This window comes from Acipenser ruthenus, chromosome 32 (assembly GCF_902713425.1).
Source record: "Acipenser ruthenus chromosome 32, fAciRut3.2 maternal haplotype, whole genome shotgun sequence".
NCBI lineage: Eukaryota > Metazoa > Chordata > Actinopteri > Acipenseriformes > Acipenseridae > Acipenser > Acipenser ruthenus.
In genome coordinates, this window is record NC_081220.1 from 3,563,691 (window position 1) to 3,581,617 (window position 17,927).

Here is a 17,927-nt window from a genome sequence, read left to right on the forward strand (position 1 = left end):
ATACTTCTTCATCTTTATTATTATTTCATTACATACAAATGAGTGAATTTGTGAAGTGCTCAGTGTATGAAAGCACAGTGTTTGGCTTCTGATTGCTCAGACTGTGTGTAAAGCAGACTGATCCCTGCGCAGAACTCCCACGTGCAGACCATGTGCAACTCCCTTCAGTAACCCCCGTGTTACCGGCTATCGTGTGTCTCTGTGAATGATAAATGATTTGAGGAACGTAGCGTGTGAGTGATCGCAGTGAAGAGACGCAGGGCCAGCAGGAAGGAATGTAGGTGGCCGTCTCAGAATGTCAGTCTTGTGGGATACTTAAGAGCTCTCTTCTATAAATTCCTATAAAAAGTAGACTAGTTGCTCGTTCAGGGGTGATTCTGTACCCACTTATTAACAAAGCGACATACAATAAGGATGCACTGAAACGTGGTTCAGGAACAGTCCCGATTACAATTTAGAGCAGCGCTATTCAGGGTCGGGTCAATTCCTGCTTTTCAATTCCAACACATCACTGATCCCAGTTTCAATTGGAAGTGGAATTGAAAAACACGAATTGACCCGACCCTGGCGCTATTAAGATCATTAAAATAGAGCCCCTTGACTTCTACTCAAAATAACCAAGTTTCATCCAATCGGATAAGCGGTTCTCCAGATAAATGATCCACCAGCAGGGGGAGATAAAGAGACGTGATTCTTCAGGGAGCTGAACTGCAACCCTGAGAGAAGGCACAGAAACCACCAGCACTTCACAGGTTAAGGGATGGAAAGAAGAGTCCTGTTGCACAGCAGTGTCACCCATTCTAGGTTTTAAAACAAGCTTGGTAACAAGCTCGTGTGTCTTATTAAACTCAGTAAAACCAAGAATGGATCAAACTGCTATGCATCCATAGATTAATGCAACATTACAAAAACAAAAATTGCAAAAAATAGTATGAATGAGAGAGCTGCAGTGAAGCTTCACACCCAGATGTCGGAGCTGCAGTCCCCCCCCGGATAGCGCACCTCGTGGGCCAGCGCCGGCCCGCCCGGCTCCTGCCCGAAGTCCAGCAGGAAGCTCTCATTGAGGCGCAGGCCCCCGGTCTGTGTGTCCACGTGGATCTGCAGCATCACCGAGCCCTCCCTGGAGAGGAGAGGAGAGCGGGCAGGTCAGAGGGTCACAACGCCTACAGTGCAGGGCTGGGGTGAGGAGGGGAGAGCGGGCGGGTCAGAGGGTCACAATGCCTACAGTGCAGGGCTGGGGTGAGGAGGGGAGAGCGGGCGGGTCAGAGGGTCACAACGCCTGTAGTGCAGGGCTGGGGTGAGGGTCACAATGCCTACAGTGCAGGGCTGGGGTGAGGAGGGGAGAGCGGGCGGGTCAGAGGGTCACAACACCTACAGTGCAGGGCTGGGGTGAGGAGTGTGTGAGGAGGGGAGTGCGGGTGGGTCAGAGGGTCATAACGCCTACAGTGCTGGGGTGAGGAGGGGAGAGCGGGCGGGTCAGAGGGTCACAACGCCTGTAGTGCAGGGCTGGGGTGAGGAGGGGAGAGCGGGCGGGTCAGAGGGTCACAACGCCTGTAGTGCAGGGCTGGGGTGAGGAGGGGAGAGCGGGCGGATCAGAGGGTCACAACGCCTGTAGTGCAGGGCTGGGGTGATGAGGGGAGAGCGGGCGGGTCAGAGGGTCACAACGCCTGTAGTGCAGGGCTGGGATGAAGAGTGTGTGAGGAGGGGAGAGCGGGCAGGTCAGAGGGTCACAACGCCTGTAGTGCAGGGCTGGGGTGAGGAGGGGAGAGCGGGCGGGTCAGAGGGTCACAATGCCTACAGTGCAGGGCTGGGGTGAGGAGGGGAGAGCGGGCGGGTCAGAGGGTCACAACACCTACAGTGCAGGGCTGGGGTGAGGAGTGTGTGAGGAGGGGAGTGCGGGTGGGTCAGAGGGTCATAACGCCTACAGTGCTGGGGTGAGGAGGGGAGAGCGGGCGGGTCAGAGGGTCACAACGCCTGTAGTGCAGGGCTGGGGTGAGGAGGGGAGAGCGGGCGGGTCAGAGGGTCACAACGCCTGTAGTGCAGGGCTGGGGTGAGGAGGGGAGAGCGGGCGGATCAGAGGGTCACAACGCCTGTAGTGCAGGGCTGGGGTGATGAGGGGAGAGCGGGCGGATCAGAGGGTCACAACGCCTACAGTGCAGGGCTGGGGTGAGGAGGGGAGAGCGGGCGGGTCAGAGGGTCACAACGCCTGTAGTGCAGGGCTGGGATGAGGAGTGTGTGAGGAGGGGAGAGCGGGCGGGTCAGAGGGTCATAACGCCTACAGTGCAGGGCTGGGTCACACTGGCCCTACATCACTTTTTGGTTTCATATGCTCTAGGGATGTTGATTTCTAATAAAAAAAAAAAACATATCGGAGCACTCTAGTAATCCTAACCCCATGACCGGTACAATAACGCTTTTTCCTACCAGCTTGATTAGCCCCAGTGTGTAGGTAACAAGCTCAGGGGTGTCTTAAACTCATAGTAGTACCAGGAATGGATCAAAGCACTGTGCAGTGGGGTCTCATTCCCATCCCTGCTGTATGTCTGTGATGAGATCCTGACCAGCTCTTACTTGACGAGGTCCGGGTAGAACTGCTTGTCCCAGCCGCTGTAGAGGGACGTGGTGACGTACAGCCGCTTCCCATCCAGGCTCAGCTGGATCATCTGGGGACCGCCCTGGACTCTCTTACCCTGCGCCAAGCCAGACACACAACAGTTTAATAAGCAACACGTCTCGAGAGCGCTGCACCGAAACCACCATCCATTTATCAGCATTGAGAAACACATGCCACAAGCTGGTACAAAATTGAATACAATACCTGGCTTGGACATCACCATTAACCCAATTTACCATCATAGAAACATTAAGAGATTTAATGGTTAAAAAAAAAGCGTTCCCCAAATAAAAATGTTCCATTCTTAAAAAAAAGAAAGAAAGAAAAAGGATTTAACCTTAGGAAGTGTGGCTGCAATCCCTACCTTGACCACACAGGGCGCCGGCTGGCTCTGGAGCTCTTTGTCTTCCAGCACCTTGACTGGCCTGTCATTCAGAATGCTTCCTCCCAGGAACACCTGAGGACAGGAACACGATGACATCACTACAGGCAGCAGCCAGCAGGGCAGGGGCTGCTTTGAGAGCGCAAGGCTTCCATTACTGTCTATCTGTTTACCACACGGGTGACTGATGTTAACATTTACAATTCTCTGGTCTAGACTGACTCTACATTGATTCCTGTTTCAGTCGTCAAATCCTGGTGGCTCTGCGGGTACACCAGAGTGCAACCATTAACCTGTCCCCCTGCAACACTGCTGCCCCCCGAGTGGATATAATACATGAAATCAGTAAGACATACAACTATGGGCAAAGGCTTTGCATCACCCTGTAGAATGGACATGTGAATCATAAAATACTATTATTATATTACAATATTATTTGTAGTTTCTTTGATTACATGATGTTAAATAAAAGATCTAAATTATGTTCAGTGTTTTTTTTTTTTTTTTTTTTTTAATGATTCTAGGCAATGCTAAACTGCTGTGCAGAGCTGTAGAGCGGGAAGTGGTATTTCTCGCACACAAAGGTGCAGCTGCGCTCACAGAGAAGACATGTTTGAGAGCTCTATTGAGGCCACAAGGATGCTTTAAGTGCTGTTTGGAATAGTCCCCAGAGTGTGATGACTGAAACAGAATGACAAACCAAGGATTAGCAAGAAGTGCACACGAGTCAGTGTTCAGAAGCCCCTGCACAGTTTACAAGAGACACTGATACTTCAGTGTGATACTTCAGTCACACATCATGGGTTAGAAATTAATGCATTTCTCAATATTTTGTCGAGAGCATTCGCCAGGAGGAGAAACAGTCTAAGGATGGCAGCGTATCAAGACATGCTCCCTCCTGCAACACTGCTGCTTTACTGTTCTCTCAACTCGTGCAATCAGAGCGCTGGCGTTGTTGCTGGACGGAGCGTGATCTGGATACACTGCAATTGAAAGAATGACAGAATAATCTCTCTCCTGGCAAACGTTTCAGTAAAAGTAATTCCCCAGTTTATTTAACGGTGATGTGTTTCAAATGTAGTGGTTGCTTTACCTGCCCCACCAGTCTGGGGTTCCTGCTGTCTGTTATATCGTACTGACGGATATCCCCGTGCAGCCAGTTACTGAAATACAGGAAGCGGTCGTCCAGAGAGATCAGGATGTCTGTGATGAGACCTGGAGAGAAGGCACAGGAACACACTTGTCACTGCGCTGGAGAGCTGGAACAAGCACACAACACAAACATTGCCGAGGAAAGCCCTTACCAAGTTGCATCGCAATTGGAAAAATGTAAATTCAGCCGTTCATGTGATCGCCCCCATCCTCCCATCCTGAAATACCCAGCCAGAAGTCTGTCAATTGCTTTACAAATGACACAGTTGCTACCAATGCACTGAAGATCAGGAGTCAAGGATACTCCAGTATGAGAAACGCTTCTTGCTTATAGACTCACTGTAGCTCCTGTCCCAGCACTTACCAGGCATCTCCGGGAGGACCCAGCCTTCCACCTTCTTACTTGGGACACTGATCACCTTCTCTGCAGCCCAGTCTCCCTTCTGGTAACACACAAGAGCCGGCATTACTAACCAGACTACCAGGAGAGTCCCACACGTTCTGCCAGAGAGTCAGTTTCATTCAAAGTCCAAGTCCCACATGACATTCGCTCAGAGTTTGTTAGTTAGAATACTGTTTATTTATTTGACTGTATTTGAATGCAGCGGCCCGATACCTGGGTTTTGTAGAAGCGGAACACATTGGAGTGGAGCGCACAGCCCACGAAGCCCTCCGTGGCGTCGGGATTGTGGAGGAATCGGATCTCCAGCGGGATCGCCCCCTCCTCCCCCAGATCCAGGGACTGGATCCGGGTTCGACTGCTCCAGTCCCAGACATGAATGTGCCGCCCGTAGTGACCTGCAGTGACATCACACCAGAGCTGCAGCCACACTCAATGAGACCAAGGCTTTGAAACACATCCCTTATCACTGACTGCTCTCGCTGCAGGGATGGCAGTAAAACTCCTATTGCACAGGAGTTTCACCCAGTCTAGGTTTTACTACGAGCTTGATTAGCCCCAGTGTGTCTAGGTAACAAGCTCAGGTGCATCTTATTATTAAACTCATAGTGAAACCAGGAAAGGATCACACTGCGATGCAATGGGAGTCTTATTGCCATCCCTGGTATGAAATATCACAGCTATCTTAACAAATGAATTGTTGTTGTTGTTAAGCCTGGCTTCAGTCATCACACCGTGAGTTTAAAGCCCTTGTGGTCTATACAGAGCTCTCAAACATGTCTCGTCCTCAGTGCAGCCGGTAAGCTGTGGACTGGGTGGCGCTGCTGTGCAGTGGGCCTCACTGGAGCCCCCAGCCCCGCGCTCACCTGCCTCCACGTCAGCTGGTTTGAACCCGTTGGCCAGGGCCTTGGGGGCGCCCCACTCAGTGCTGATCATCACGTTGTGACGTGGCTGGTACCAGAAGTCGTATCCGAAGGGAGCCTCCTCACCGGGCTGGTTCCAGCACCCTGTTACCTCAAAACTGTCCCCATCCAGCAGGACGAACCCCCCTGCATCAGAGTACAACAAACAGCACCGGCACACTCAAAACTGTACAGCAAGCGTTCCAAAATATTTATACTGTACAGCAACGTTCCAAAATATTTATACTGTACAGCAACGTTCCAAAATATTTATACTGTACAGCCAGCGTTCCAAAATATTTATACTGTACAGCCAGCGTTCCAAAATATTTATACTGTACAGCCAGCGTAGAATATTTCAGGTTTTTTTTATGTCCACCTGTTAAAGACATTATATTTTCACCATCAGTGAATTATCAAAAGTAATGATGTAAAAATAACAACTGACACGTGAAATGTCCCCATGTACTGGACAGAGCGATCTTTAGCAGAAATATTTCTGATCTTTGATGCAGCTGGTGTCTTTTTTCAGTGAATCATTTACCAGAAGCAAACTAAACCAGCTGCCAGGTTCCTAAATGCAGTGCAACAGGCAGCGCTTCAGTGAGGCAAACGTTAGCTTATTTATTTTCAAGTGATAACAAAATATGCATATTTACACTATTGTTTCAGAAACGTCTTGAGCACACTGAAATCACATTGAGAAATCTCAGGTTTGCGGTATCACTTCAGCCACTCTGTAGGTCGTGTAAATAGATAGTTATCTTTATGTTCATTACAAGATAAGCAATGAAAACCACGTGCAAGCTTTTTTTGGGAGGTCTCGTTTGCTACATATCTAAACTGCTCAAAACAAGTGCGCACGCTAATGTATGAATGTATGGATTATCTTTAAAATCAGCAGCTTTATCAGATTGTACAGAGAGGTCTCCTGTCAGGTCCACAGAAGGCATATTAAAGCTCCAGATGTGAGTGATCAGGGTTTGAACCCCGTGGAGCTGCTGCTCACCTTTCCCGTTCCCCGCGGGGTCCCCCATGGTGCTGATCATCACCTCTCCGGTGGCCAGGCAGTGGGAGGTGTGCGGGTTCGCCAGGTTACACTTCCAGAACAACTCTGTGGGCTCCACGATCTGGGGAAGGAGTTCAGATGCTTGTGTTTAATTTAGTGCAAATAGCTGAACACACAATAAATATATTTTACATAAAAAAGTCATTGCTTTATTTGGAGGGAAAAATGGCATCCGGCGCATATGCTCTCATGCATTTCATGTTCCGGATGTCCCATATAGAAGACTTTTTTTGATCCGTCACTTATGAGGTTTGTGTGCATAAAAGGGTTAATGACTTCCTGGCAGTCACGCCCCCTGCTGGTACCTTGTGTATTGTGGGCGTTCGGGGGGCGGTGCCCACATCCACCACATAGATCCGGGAGGAGATGAGTGCAGGCAGGATCAGCTTGTCTCGTTTCCGGGAGGAGTCTCCGAAGCAGCTGCTGCAGGCGTTCCAGCCGGAGTGGTGCAGCTCGTCACGCAGGTTCGGCACCGGCAAGCGGTGGATCACCTGAGCACAACGGAAACAAGCAATCAACAAATACAGTGAGCAGGGGAGCGCAGGGGGAGTCACACAGTCAGGGGAGCGCAGGAGAGTCGCACAGTCAGGGGAGTCGCACAGTCAGGAGAGCACAGGGGGAGTTGGACAGTCAGGGGAGCGCAGGGGGAGTCACAGTCAGGGGAGCGCAGGGGGAGTCACACAGTCAGGGGAGCGCAGGGGGAGTCGCACAGTCAGGGGAACACAGGCAGTCAGGAGAGCTCAAGGGGAGTCACACAGTCAGGAGAGCGCAGAGGGAGTTGCACAGACAGGGGAGAGCAGGGGGAGTCACACAGACGGGAGAGCAGGGCGAGTCACACAGTCAGGGGCGTGCAGGAGTCCCTGAGTGAACTTGGTTTCAGGAGACTAGGTTCCAGGCCACTGCACGGCACACCAGGGGAGACTTGGAGTTTGATACAACAAAGCTGCCTCAAACTAGGTCTCTTGGAAGCAGGTTTCAAGCCGCCAGTCCTGAAGTGGCTTTGTGTTTCTCAAGAAGAGACACACAGCGCTGAGAGGGGATGGGGACAGGTACCTGGCAGTAGGTCAGAGAGCCAGGAAGGACGTCCACTGTCGCCAGGTAGTCTGGTTTCTCGATGCCGGTGTTCCGGTAGATACAGGGAACGTAGACAATCTCCTCCTGTGCACCTGAAACCAGCGCAACACAAAACCAGGAAACAAACCTGCAAGGGAGCAGCTGACACAGGGCTTTGCCCCCAAACATGCACAGATTCACACCTCTCATCCAGAGGAGCTCACAGTCTCTGCACAGATTCACTCTCCTCTCATCCAGAGGAGCTCAGAGTCTCTGCACAGATTCACTCTCCTCTCATCCAGAGGAGCTCACAGTCTCTGCACAGATTCACTCTCCTCTCATCCAGAGGAGCTCACAGTCTCTGCACAGATTCACTCTCCTCTCATCCAGAGGAGCTCACAGTCTCTGCACAGATTCACTCTCCTCTCATCCAGAGGAGCTCACAGTCTCAGCACAGATTCACTCTCCTCTCATCCAGAGGAGCTCACAGTCTCTGCACAGATTAACTCTCCTCCGGAGGAGCTCAGAGTCTCTGCACAGATTCACACCTCTCATCCAGAGGAGCTCACAGTCTCTGCACAGATTCACACCTCTCATCCAGAGGAGCTCAGAGTCTCAGCACAGATTCACTCTCCTCTCATCCAGAGGAGCTCACAGTCTCTGCACAGATTCACTCTCCTCTCATCCAGAGGAGCTCACAGTCTCTGCACAGATTCACTCTCCTCTCATCCAGAGGAGCTCACAGTCTCTGCACAGATTCACTCTCCTCTCATCCAGAGGAGCTCACAGTCTCAGCACAGATTCACTCTCCTCTCATCCAGAGGAGCTCACAGTCTCTGCACAGATTAACTCTCCTCCGGAGGAGCTCAGAGTCTCTGCACAGATTCACACCTCTCATCCAGAGGAGCTCACAGTCTCTGCACAGATTCACTCTCCTCTCATCCAGAGGAGCTCAGAGTCTCTGCACAGATTCACTCTCCTCTCATCCAGAGGAGCTCACAGTCTCTGCACAGATTCACTCTCCTCTCATCCAGAGGAGCTCACAGTCTCTGCACAGATTCACTCTCCTCTCATCCAGAGGAGCTCACAGTCTCTGCACAGATTCACTCTCCTCTCATCCAGAGGAGCTCACAGTCTCAGCACAGATTCACTCTCCTCTCATCCAGAGGAGCTCACAGTCTCTGCACAGATTAACTCTCCTCCGGAGGAGCTCAGAGTCTCTGCACAGATTCACACCTCTCATCCAGAGGAGCTCACAGTCTCTGCACAGATTCACACCTCTCATCCAGAGGAGCTCAGAGTCTCAGCACAGATTCACTCTCCTCTCATCCAGAGGAGCTCAGAGTCTCAGCACAGATTCACTCTCCTCTCATCCAGAGGAGCTCACAGTCTCTGCACAGATTCACTCTCCTCTCATCCAGAGGAGCTCACAGTCTCTGCACAGATTCACTCTCCTCTCATCCAAAGGAGCTCACAGTCTCTGCACAGATTCACACCTCTCATCCAGAGGAGCTCACAGTCTCAGCACAGATTCACTCTCCTCTCATCCAGAGGAGCTCACAGTCTCTGCACAGATTCACTCTCCTCTCATCCAGAGGAGCTCACAGTCTCTGCACAGATTCACTCTCCTCTCATCCAAAGGAGCTCACAGTCTCTGCACAGATTCACTCTCCTCCGGAGGAGCTCAGAGTCTCAGCACAGATTCACTCTCCTCTCATCCAGAGGAGCTCACAGTCTGCACAGATTCACACCTCTCACCCAGAGGAGCTCAGCAGAGTCTGCACAGATTCACTCTCCTCTCATCCAGAGAAGCTCATTCTCTCTGCACAGATTCACTCTCCTCTCATCCAGAGGAGCTCAGAGTCTGCACAGATTCACTCTCCTCTCATCCAGAGGAGCTCAGAGTCTCTGCACAGATTCACTCACCTTTCATGGCATCCAGAGGAGTTCTGTACCCCGGACCGCATCCTTCACACTTTGCTATAAAGAAAACACAAGCAGGATGCAGTTAGAAGAGGTGCAATGAGAATGTTTAATTGAGGCTCTCAGAACAAAAGCTGGAAACGTTTCTCAGATACGAATGAGCCTGGCTGTATCCAGGGGTTACCGGGAATGTAGTGGAATGACCTACTTTGTCTTAAAGTGATAGCCACACAATATCACCTACAGCTCCTTTCCAATATATTCAGTATTTTGGATACTGCAGCAGTGCTGTAAAATACCTGTCCCCAACCGTCCAACTGTCCTAGTGCATTCAATGTCCCTCTCCCTCTCCCATGCTGGTTCGCACTAATTTCAGTCCCCTGTGCTTTCTCTCTCAGCTAGACAGGCAGAGAGAGTTCTGTTACAGATGGAAACTCAAACACATGGTTTCCACGCTGGCCCTTCAGAGCTGTGTTGAGTGCGCACTGAAGCGAGACTCACAACCTGCTTCATTCACGCTTCAATGTGTCTGTGAGTGACACCGACTGCTGGACTGACTTCCCAGTCTGCCTTCAATACTACCAGAGTAATATTACCCTGCATTACAGTGTGGAAAGAAAATGAGCCACATTGAAATACACGCTTTCTTAAAAACCTTCACACGGCAATAATTCCCTGGCCACATTTAAATTGCATCACCATGAGATCAGCGGTGTATTCATTATTTCTCTAGTGAGTTTCATCCGTCTTTATTAAGCGTCTTGAAAAATAAGGCTACTTACTTTTTTTGTGTTTTGATCTCCGACTTGCATGAAGATGTGTTTTATACAGAACTGCAGTGCAGAGTCGAACCCAGCTGTAGTGCCGTAGTGTGACTGCACTGAAGAAAGCTGAACTGCACCGAATCTGGGGTGAGTTTCCAGTGTGAACAGAGCAGGGCGCTAAGCCATATGAACTGATCCTGGATTGGATATCAGATTCAGCTCCTGGGGGGAATTCTCTACAAAACGTGACAGCAGTAGCACTATGCCCATGTTCAAGTTAATATTTACCCTCGAAGGTCTTGAAGTGTTCCTGAACAGGCTGCAGGATTTCACACACAGCGCAACACTTTCCCTGGATTTCTGCTTCGTTCTACGTGTTCCTGCAATACCTCCATGTATTTTATTATTCTTTTATTTTTAATATAAGCGTGATTGTTTTTTTATAAACATAACCCAGGTCATAAATCAGTTTTGACCACGGGCGCTGGAACTAGGGACCCCTGGCTTTGCATGGCTTCCATACAGGGTTACAGTTTTGCTCAATGGCTTTCAGCACCCCCACTTTAAAAATGGTACCAGTGCCCCTGGTTTTGACGCGTTATTTTCGTTTCACATCGACTATGCATCGGTTCTTGACGTCACAATGTCTTGTGAATTCACAACAACGTTGGCTTCTCGCCAACCTGTTCAATCAGAAACATTTCATTGGTTCCCGACGCCTCGCCCAAAATGAAGTACAACATTTTGATTGGTTCATCTGTCCTACCTGCTCGCTGCAGCACAGGTTCAGGGGGGCGGGGACATGTTTATGTATACCTTTACAGTGCCATTATACGTCATTATACGTCACGAATATTCATGAGCATGTTTTACATGTCTTAGCCTGTTCAGTGACACTAGACTCAATTCTGTACGTTTGGTTCTGGGTTTGGAAGATTATCAAGTCCTCGTTTCAAAAATAGAAGTTAATTTGAGCACTTAGAAAATGTGTTTTAAATTGAATACAGCGTATAAAAATGCAGCACTCAAAATTACAATATATTTATTTTAGAAAATAAAAATAATAGTTATTTAAGAGCCATCTTTGCACACGCTAGAAAGCCAGCCAGGTGTCCCTCGGTTAACCTATTTCAATGTATTGTTTTCAAGCTACTGCACACATGCAAACACTGAAGTAAAGCTGCGCCCTACTTTGAAGATCACGTTTACCAAACAGCAACCGCTATTCCAAAATAATCCGTTCCCAGCAACGCCAAGACTGTTATGTGCAGCCGCGTTTCCGCCAGTAAATGAAACTCTTAAAACGACTCATTTTATAAATGTAAACGTTTTTCATACACTTACGTTAACGGCATTTCAATGTATCTGTTTTGGTTATAGTGTAAGATTCCAGACCTTACCCATTTCTGAGGTGTCCGCGTCTCTGTGTCAGTCTTGAACCACGTCTCCGGCGGGTCTGTAACTTTCTGAACCGGGATTCGCGTCAAACTCCGCTTGGCAGACAGTAACCTCTCCGCGCTGAGTTAGTGCTTCAGTAAACAGTGAAGTTCATCTGTCCGGACTGTGTTTATAAGGGTTATCTGAAGGGCGGGGTCTGACGAGAACGTTATTCTGGAGCCCTCGAGCTGGGGTGCAACCAAGGGAACATTTATAAAATTGGAAGTTAGCCCAAGAGTTACAGAAGAGCATCTCGAATTTGCTGCAGCAGACAGCTGCTGGTCTGTTTCACAGAGGGATCTGAACTCGATCAGCATTGCTTTTATTATTCCATGATGGATGTTAATTATATGTAGTCTTTGCTGCAGTACTAAAAAGGCAGATAGCAGTTCATCTCAAATTGAACACGACTGGATGGAAGACTCCTGTTGCAGAGCAGATTCACCCATTCCAGGTTTTACTAGGAGCTTGATTAGCCACCCTGTGTATAGGTAACAAGCTCAGGTGTGTCTTCTTAAACTCACAGTGAAACCAGGATCAAACTGCTATGCAATGGTATTTCCAAGCCTCTGATTGCGGGGTGTTTTCGAATGGGGAGGGAAGCTGTGGACATGCAGCCAGTCACCCTGACTTTGCACTTTTCAGAGGTTTAAAATATGTATTTGTTTGTATTATTTAATGTGTCTCGGGGGTTTGTGCAATCCTCATGCTAATAAAATATAATTGTTTAACAAGCTCTTCCAAGAATGCGTCTTTGAAATATTCACGGGTTACATCCTGATAGGAAATCCTCATTCTGGCAGGCTGTGTCTCTCATGAGTATTCCCATCTGGACTGTCTGCCCAGTTGTGTGCAGTTCCAGGTTTGACACGCATTCTTCTAACCCCAAGACCACAGTTTGCAGTAAAGAGTGTGCATGCCGAGTTTCCAGTGAGCCAGATATAATTTGATCTTATTTGCCTCTGTTTGTCTTGTATTTTATAACTGCTTTTATAAGAACATAAGAACATAAGAACATAAGAAAGTTTACAAACGAGAGGAGGCCATTCGGCTCATCTTGCTCGTTTGGTTGTTAGTAGCTTATTGATCCCAGAATCTCATCAAGCAGCTTCTTGAAGGATCCCAGGGTGTCAGCTTCGACAACATTACTGGGGAGTTGGTTCCAGACCATCACAATTCTCTGTGTAAAAAAGTGCCTCTTATTTTCTGTTCTGAATGCCCCTTTATCTCATCTCCATTTGTGACCCCTGGTCCTTGTTTCTTTTTTCAGGTCAAAAAAACTCCCCTGGGTCGACTTTGTTCAAGACTGAATAGATTCAATTATTTTAGCATGTCTGCATACAACATGCCTTTTAAACCCAGGATAATTCTGGTTGCTCTTCTTTGCACTCTTTCTAGAGCAGCAATATCCTTTTTGTAACAAGGTGACCAGAACTGGACACAATATTCTAGGTGAGGTCTTACTAATGCATTGTAGAGTTTTAACATTACTTCCCTTGATTTAAATTCAACACTTCTCACAATATATCCAAGCATCTTGTTGGCCTTTTTTTATAGCTTCCTCACATTGTTTAGATGAAGACATTTCCGAGTCAACATAAACTCCTAGGTCTTTTTCATAGATTCCTTCTTCAATTTCAGTATCTCCCATATGATATTTATAATGTACATTTTTATTGCCTGTGTGCTTATTTGTAATGTTATACTCTGTACTGTGATACTCTGTACTGTAATATTTTATAATGTGGTATTTTGTGCTGTGATATTTTGTAACACTTGTAAGCCGCCCTGGATAAGGGCGTCTGCTAAGAAATAAATAATAATATTTATAATAATATTGCAAACTTACAAACTGAACACAAAAGACACTCACGACTAAAACCACACAGCAGGCATGCGAATGGAAATGGTGTAACTTTATATTGAGAGGAACGGTAGATGTTTTTAGACTTGTTTTGTCAACATGGAAATATAATAAGGAACACATTTATTGTGACGTCTATATCATTTATATTAAATTATTTATTTCTGTTTTAAAATTGAACATTTGCCTGCAAAAATACTATATCTTCTTTTTATATAAATATATAAAAAAATGTCTGGCATGCGTGGGATTTGTTGAAACTATAACCTTCAGTTTACAGCATGTTGCCTTAACTGTCAGTGCTACACGATTAGTTGAGACAAGCAGCATTTTGAAAGATGAAGTCAGCCAGCTGAGAATTCTGTGGACTCTGTTATATTTTTGCTATTTTTCGAGTCATCATTCATCTTCATCATCATCATCATCATTCTGAGATTATGATCTTGATGTTGGTTTCCTGTCAGTGTAACGCTGATTCTGTGACAGAGAGCGAATGAATCCTAGTCAACAATCTCCCTCTCTTTGTATTATTGTTTCGGGACTGAACCCTGTGGTTTATAAGCTGGCAATACACATCGTTGTGTACAGCCAGCCTTGTTATTTAACCTGTTACAAACCAGGAAACAGAAAGATAAAGAACTGTTTGAACCGTCAACTTTGTGTCTGTCGTTGTTGGAGCACCTGCATCACCTGTACACCTGCGCACTGCAGCCCAGTCGATCACAGGTCCCTATTGGCACAAGAAAGTACGGGTCCTCTTGATACTGGTTAATGAGAGTAACACTATTTGTCGTCCCCACTGGACAAAAAGGAACGTACATTTTTCTGAGACTTAGCTATGCTGCAGGATAGCCTATATATTTGGTAAAAGTAAAACATTAACAAATATGGACATGAATACATAAATCAATACATAGACATTTATTTCTCTCTGTATCTTGATATTTATTTATTTTTCACTATCATATAAACACTGCCATTTAATACTGTATGAAATGAAAATAAACTCTCAACAGTTCTTGTTCAATTGTATATTAGTGAAGATTTTTGTACATAAAGGTCGTAATGCTTTCATAATTTACTTTCAAATTAAAAAATATATTGTAACGACCCGGGCAATGGCTTTGTTGCAGGACTTGTTTTCTGTTCAGTTTGTCTTGTCTGTCTTTTATGTTACATGTATTGTAAGGGGAACGGGTCATGGCTATACTTAGCATGGGAAGGGGGAGTGAGTGAATGAGAGGGGAGAATGTGCGAAGAAGTGATATCTGAAACAAAAACACATTGGAAATGTGAAAAAAACACAAGTTATCAAAAGAGCCCAGCCATTTAAAGTGGAGATATCAAACACACAAGCCAAGTTAGTAGAAACAGTTGGTGCAACCTTGGCCCCCATCTATTTTACAGTGGTGCCTATTTGCTTTGTGCTGGGCAAGGTTGCCCCAGTGGTTTCTTGAAACTTGGCTTGTGTGTTTGATATCTCTACTTTAAATGGCTGGGCACTTTTATAACTTGGCGTTTTTTCACATTTCCAATGTGTTTTTGTTTCAGATACATTTGAGAGATTACAATGCAGACATTTACTGTTAAAAAACAAACCCGTCAGCAGAGTATGGTTACAATGCTGCAATTCATACAAGCAACAAAATCCAGTATAATTGAAATTCACATAATGTGAGTTTCTGTACAGGGCTGCAGTGTTGAAGATGAAGTTAAAACAAGGGTATTCTGTAACTGCAAGCCACTGATCACAGACAGTGTGAAAGTGCACTGAGCCTAAAGTAAGATGTTTGTTCCCTTTCAATTCGAAGACAACCACCAATGACATTACGTATGGGATAATGCCTACCCATTGGGTAGGTATTGCTGAGCTCTCTATACCAGAGCTGTCAATAGGCCCCTTCCTGAGATGATGCATTCGGTCCCATCCACCGAGGGTATAAAACTGTCATCCAAAGGAAGCCATTCCTCTTTTTCCTTCTCAAGACGGTACGGTAAGACCTCTGTGTTGAGCTGAGTGTGTTGATAGAAAAGAGCTTCTTGAGTCAAATCGAGTCGATTGTATTTCCCTTGCATTCGTGCTGAAAGCTGGCTCGCCGCTTTCCCGGAATCAACGACTTTGAAAAGACAGAGCCTTTTGCCTTTCTGTCTTTCAGTGGCCTCCTCGCTTGCGTGGTAGGCCGCTCTTTGTCATCTGTCTGTCGTGTGTGAGCGACGGTCTGTGCAGTAACCCGCAAGTGGTTGTCTATTTCTTTCTGAGAGTACACAGTTCCTCCACGGGACTAGGCCTTCCCGCATCCCCGTTGTCAAGTAGACCCTGCCGGCTGCGTAGGCTCGCCCACCTCGGTGAGTTGGGCCTTTTAAACAAACAGTGTGCTCTCCCCTCTACTATCTTTCTACTGTGTTTTTGCTGTTTGCTTCAACTCGCCCACTTCGGCCTTGTGTCCCCCTGGTACACGCTACGCGCTGACCAGGTGTGTGTGACTGCGCGGTTAGGGTAGGCACATTTGCGTAGCGCACCCCCCCCGGTGCTTCGGTACCGCAGCGCACGCATAGCCCTTGATACTCAGGTATCTCGGTACACAAGTGCTCAGTGCATACAGCACACAGTGCCCAGCGCCACAGCGTCAGTGCACAGTCACAGCGCTGCAAGAACGCACGATGCTCCTCTGTACACGGAGCTCTGGATACACAGTGCACACGGTGCTTGGCCACTGCCACAGACCTAGTGCAACAGCTCACAGTGCTGCACAGTACTCGGTGCACGTAGTGCCACGGTACTTGGTGCGCACGGGGCTCAGCATGCATGGTGCAAGCGGTGCACACGGTGCTTCTTCGTGGGGCAGGTCGAACTGCTGACGAGCTCCTCAGACGCAGATTGTCACCAGGACAGTTCCAGTCCCCACAGCTCCGTTGGGTGACCTAAGGCATCGCCTACAGGGCACACCAGCAGCAAACAACCGGGCCCAAACGGCAGGCAGAGGGAACGCAGGACATGGCCAGTCCACACACCAGCGTCACAGGAGGCATTTCCAGGGCCAATGCCCTAGACAGCCACCCCAAACTGCCCTGCCGCAGCTTCAGCAGCCCGAGCAGGGTCTCTGAAGGCTGGCGGCCTCAGACCTCCTTTTTGGCACAACAGCTGCAGTACTGGTATTCTTGCACCTCGGACTCCTGGGTGTTCGCCACCGTGCAAAACAGTTACACACTTCAGTTCCGCTTGGGACCTCCTCCCTTTCGAGGCATCTTAGACCTGAGGCTCCTCAACGGGTTCTTAAAAGAAAGGAGTTTCCAGATGGTGACGCACCGTCACATTCTCCAGTCCATCCGGTCGGGCGACTGGTTCACCACCGTGGACTTACGGGACGCGTACTTTCATGTTCCCATTCGTCCAGAGCACAGGAAGTATCTCTGCTTCTCTTTTCAAGGAAGCGTTTACGAGTTTGCTATGCTGCCATTCGGCCTCTCCCTAGCTCCTCGTACGTTTTCAAAGTGCGTGGACGCCATCCAGGCCCCCCTGCAGCTGCAGGGGATCAGAGTAATAAACTATCTCGACGACTGGTTGATCTGGTCCCAGTCACGGGAGGGAGCACTGGCCCACACGGCGGTCGTAACAGAGCATCTGATGAGGCTGGGCGTCACCATCAACGATGCAAAGAGTCGGCTTACACCGGTGCAGTGCACGACGTACTTGGGGCTCCGGCTGGACTCAGATGACAGAGTTGCAGCTATCCAGTGCTGCCTCTCCCTGTTCCAACAGGGATCACAGGTTAGCCTCCTATTGTGCCAGAAACTATTGGGTCTGATGGCCGCAGCCATATCCACCATTCAGCTGGGTCTGCTTCGCATGCGCCCGCTACAAGCGTGGCTCAATGCGTTCCACCTCAACACCAAATGCGACAGACACTGTGTCTCATGCGTGCTCGGCAGCCCTACGTGGTGGAAGACGTCCTCTCACCTGCGCGAAGGTGTGCAAATGGGAGTAGTGTTGAACCACCAAGTGATGACGACAGACTCCTCCAACTTGAGTTGTGGAGCAGTCTGGGAAGGACATCCCTGCATATAAACATGCTCCACCACTTTCTCCCAGTGCTGATGGGCACGCATGTGTTTATCCGGATGGACAACACGACAGTGGTGGCGTATATAAACCACCAGGGTGGCCAACGGTCCCCGGAGTTGCATTACATGGCCTTCATGCTATTGACATGGGCTCAGAGGAACTTGCTGTCCCTATGGGCGACGCACATTCCCAGAGTGGTGAACTGGGCAGCGGACCCCCTCTCCAGGAAGGGCCCACATCCGTGACCCCAAATGGCCCAGGAGAATCTGGTTTTTGACCCTGTGCCAGCTGTTGCACGGCCAGC

At 48.2% G+C, this 17,927-nt stretch overlaps 1 protein-coding gene across 1 annotated transcript; it reads right to left on the reverse strand.

Moving 5' to 3' along the window:
• Nucleotide 1: 1 nt before the first annotated feature.
• Nucleotides 2-11,874, reverse strand: LOC117395122 (methanethiol oxidase). The gene is made up of 12 exons (XM_059006035.1): nt 11,660-11,874; nt 9,499-9,552; nt 7,573-7,685; nt 6,825-7,010; nt 6,460-6,580; nt 5,415-5,597; nt 4,765-4,946; nt 4,513-4,591; nt 4,090-4,211; nt 2,979-3,071; nt 2,572-2,690; nt 2-1,120 (listed from the first exon to the last, which is right to left on the reverse strand). Exons 1-12 carry the CDS (start codon nt 11,661-11,663, stop codon nt 958-960), a joined length of 1,419 nt encoding a protein of 472 aa, XP_058862018.1. The 5' UTR covers nt 11,664-11,874; the 3' UTR covers nt 2-957.
• Nucleotides 11,875-17,927: the final 6,053 nt, after the last annotated feature.

Bases quoted from the DNA above. Each gene is read 5' to 3' on its own strand.
- LOC117395122 (XM_059006035.1), bottom strand. The intron at 5,598-6,459 runs GTGAGCAGCAGC...ACTCTGATGCAG, and splicing joins CCCCGCGGGGAACGGGAAAG to GGGGGTTCGTCCTGCTGGAT. The intron at 3,072-4,089 runs GTAAAGCAACCA...TCCTGTCCTCAG, and splicing joins ACCCCAGACTGGTGGGGCAG to GTGTTCCTGGGAGGAAGCAT.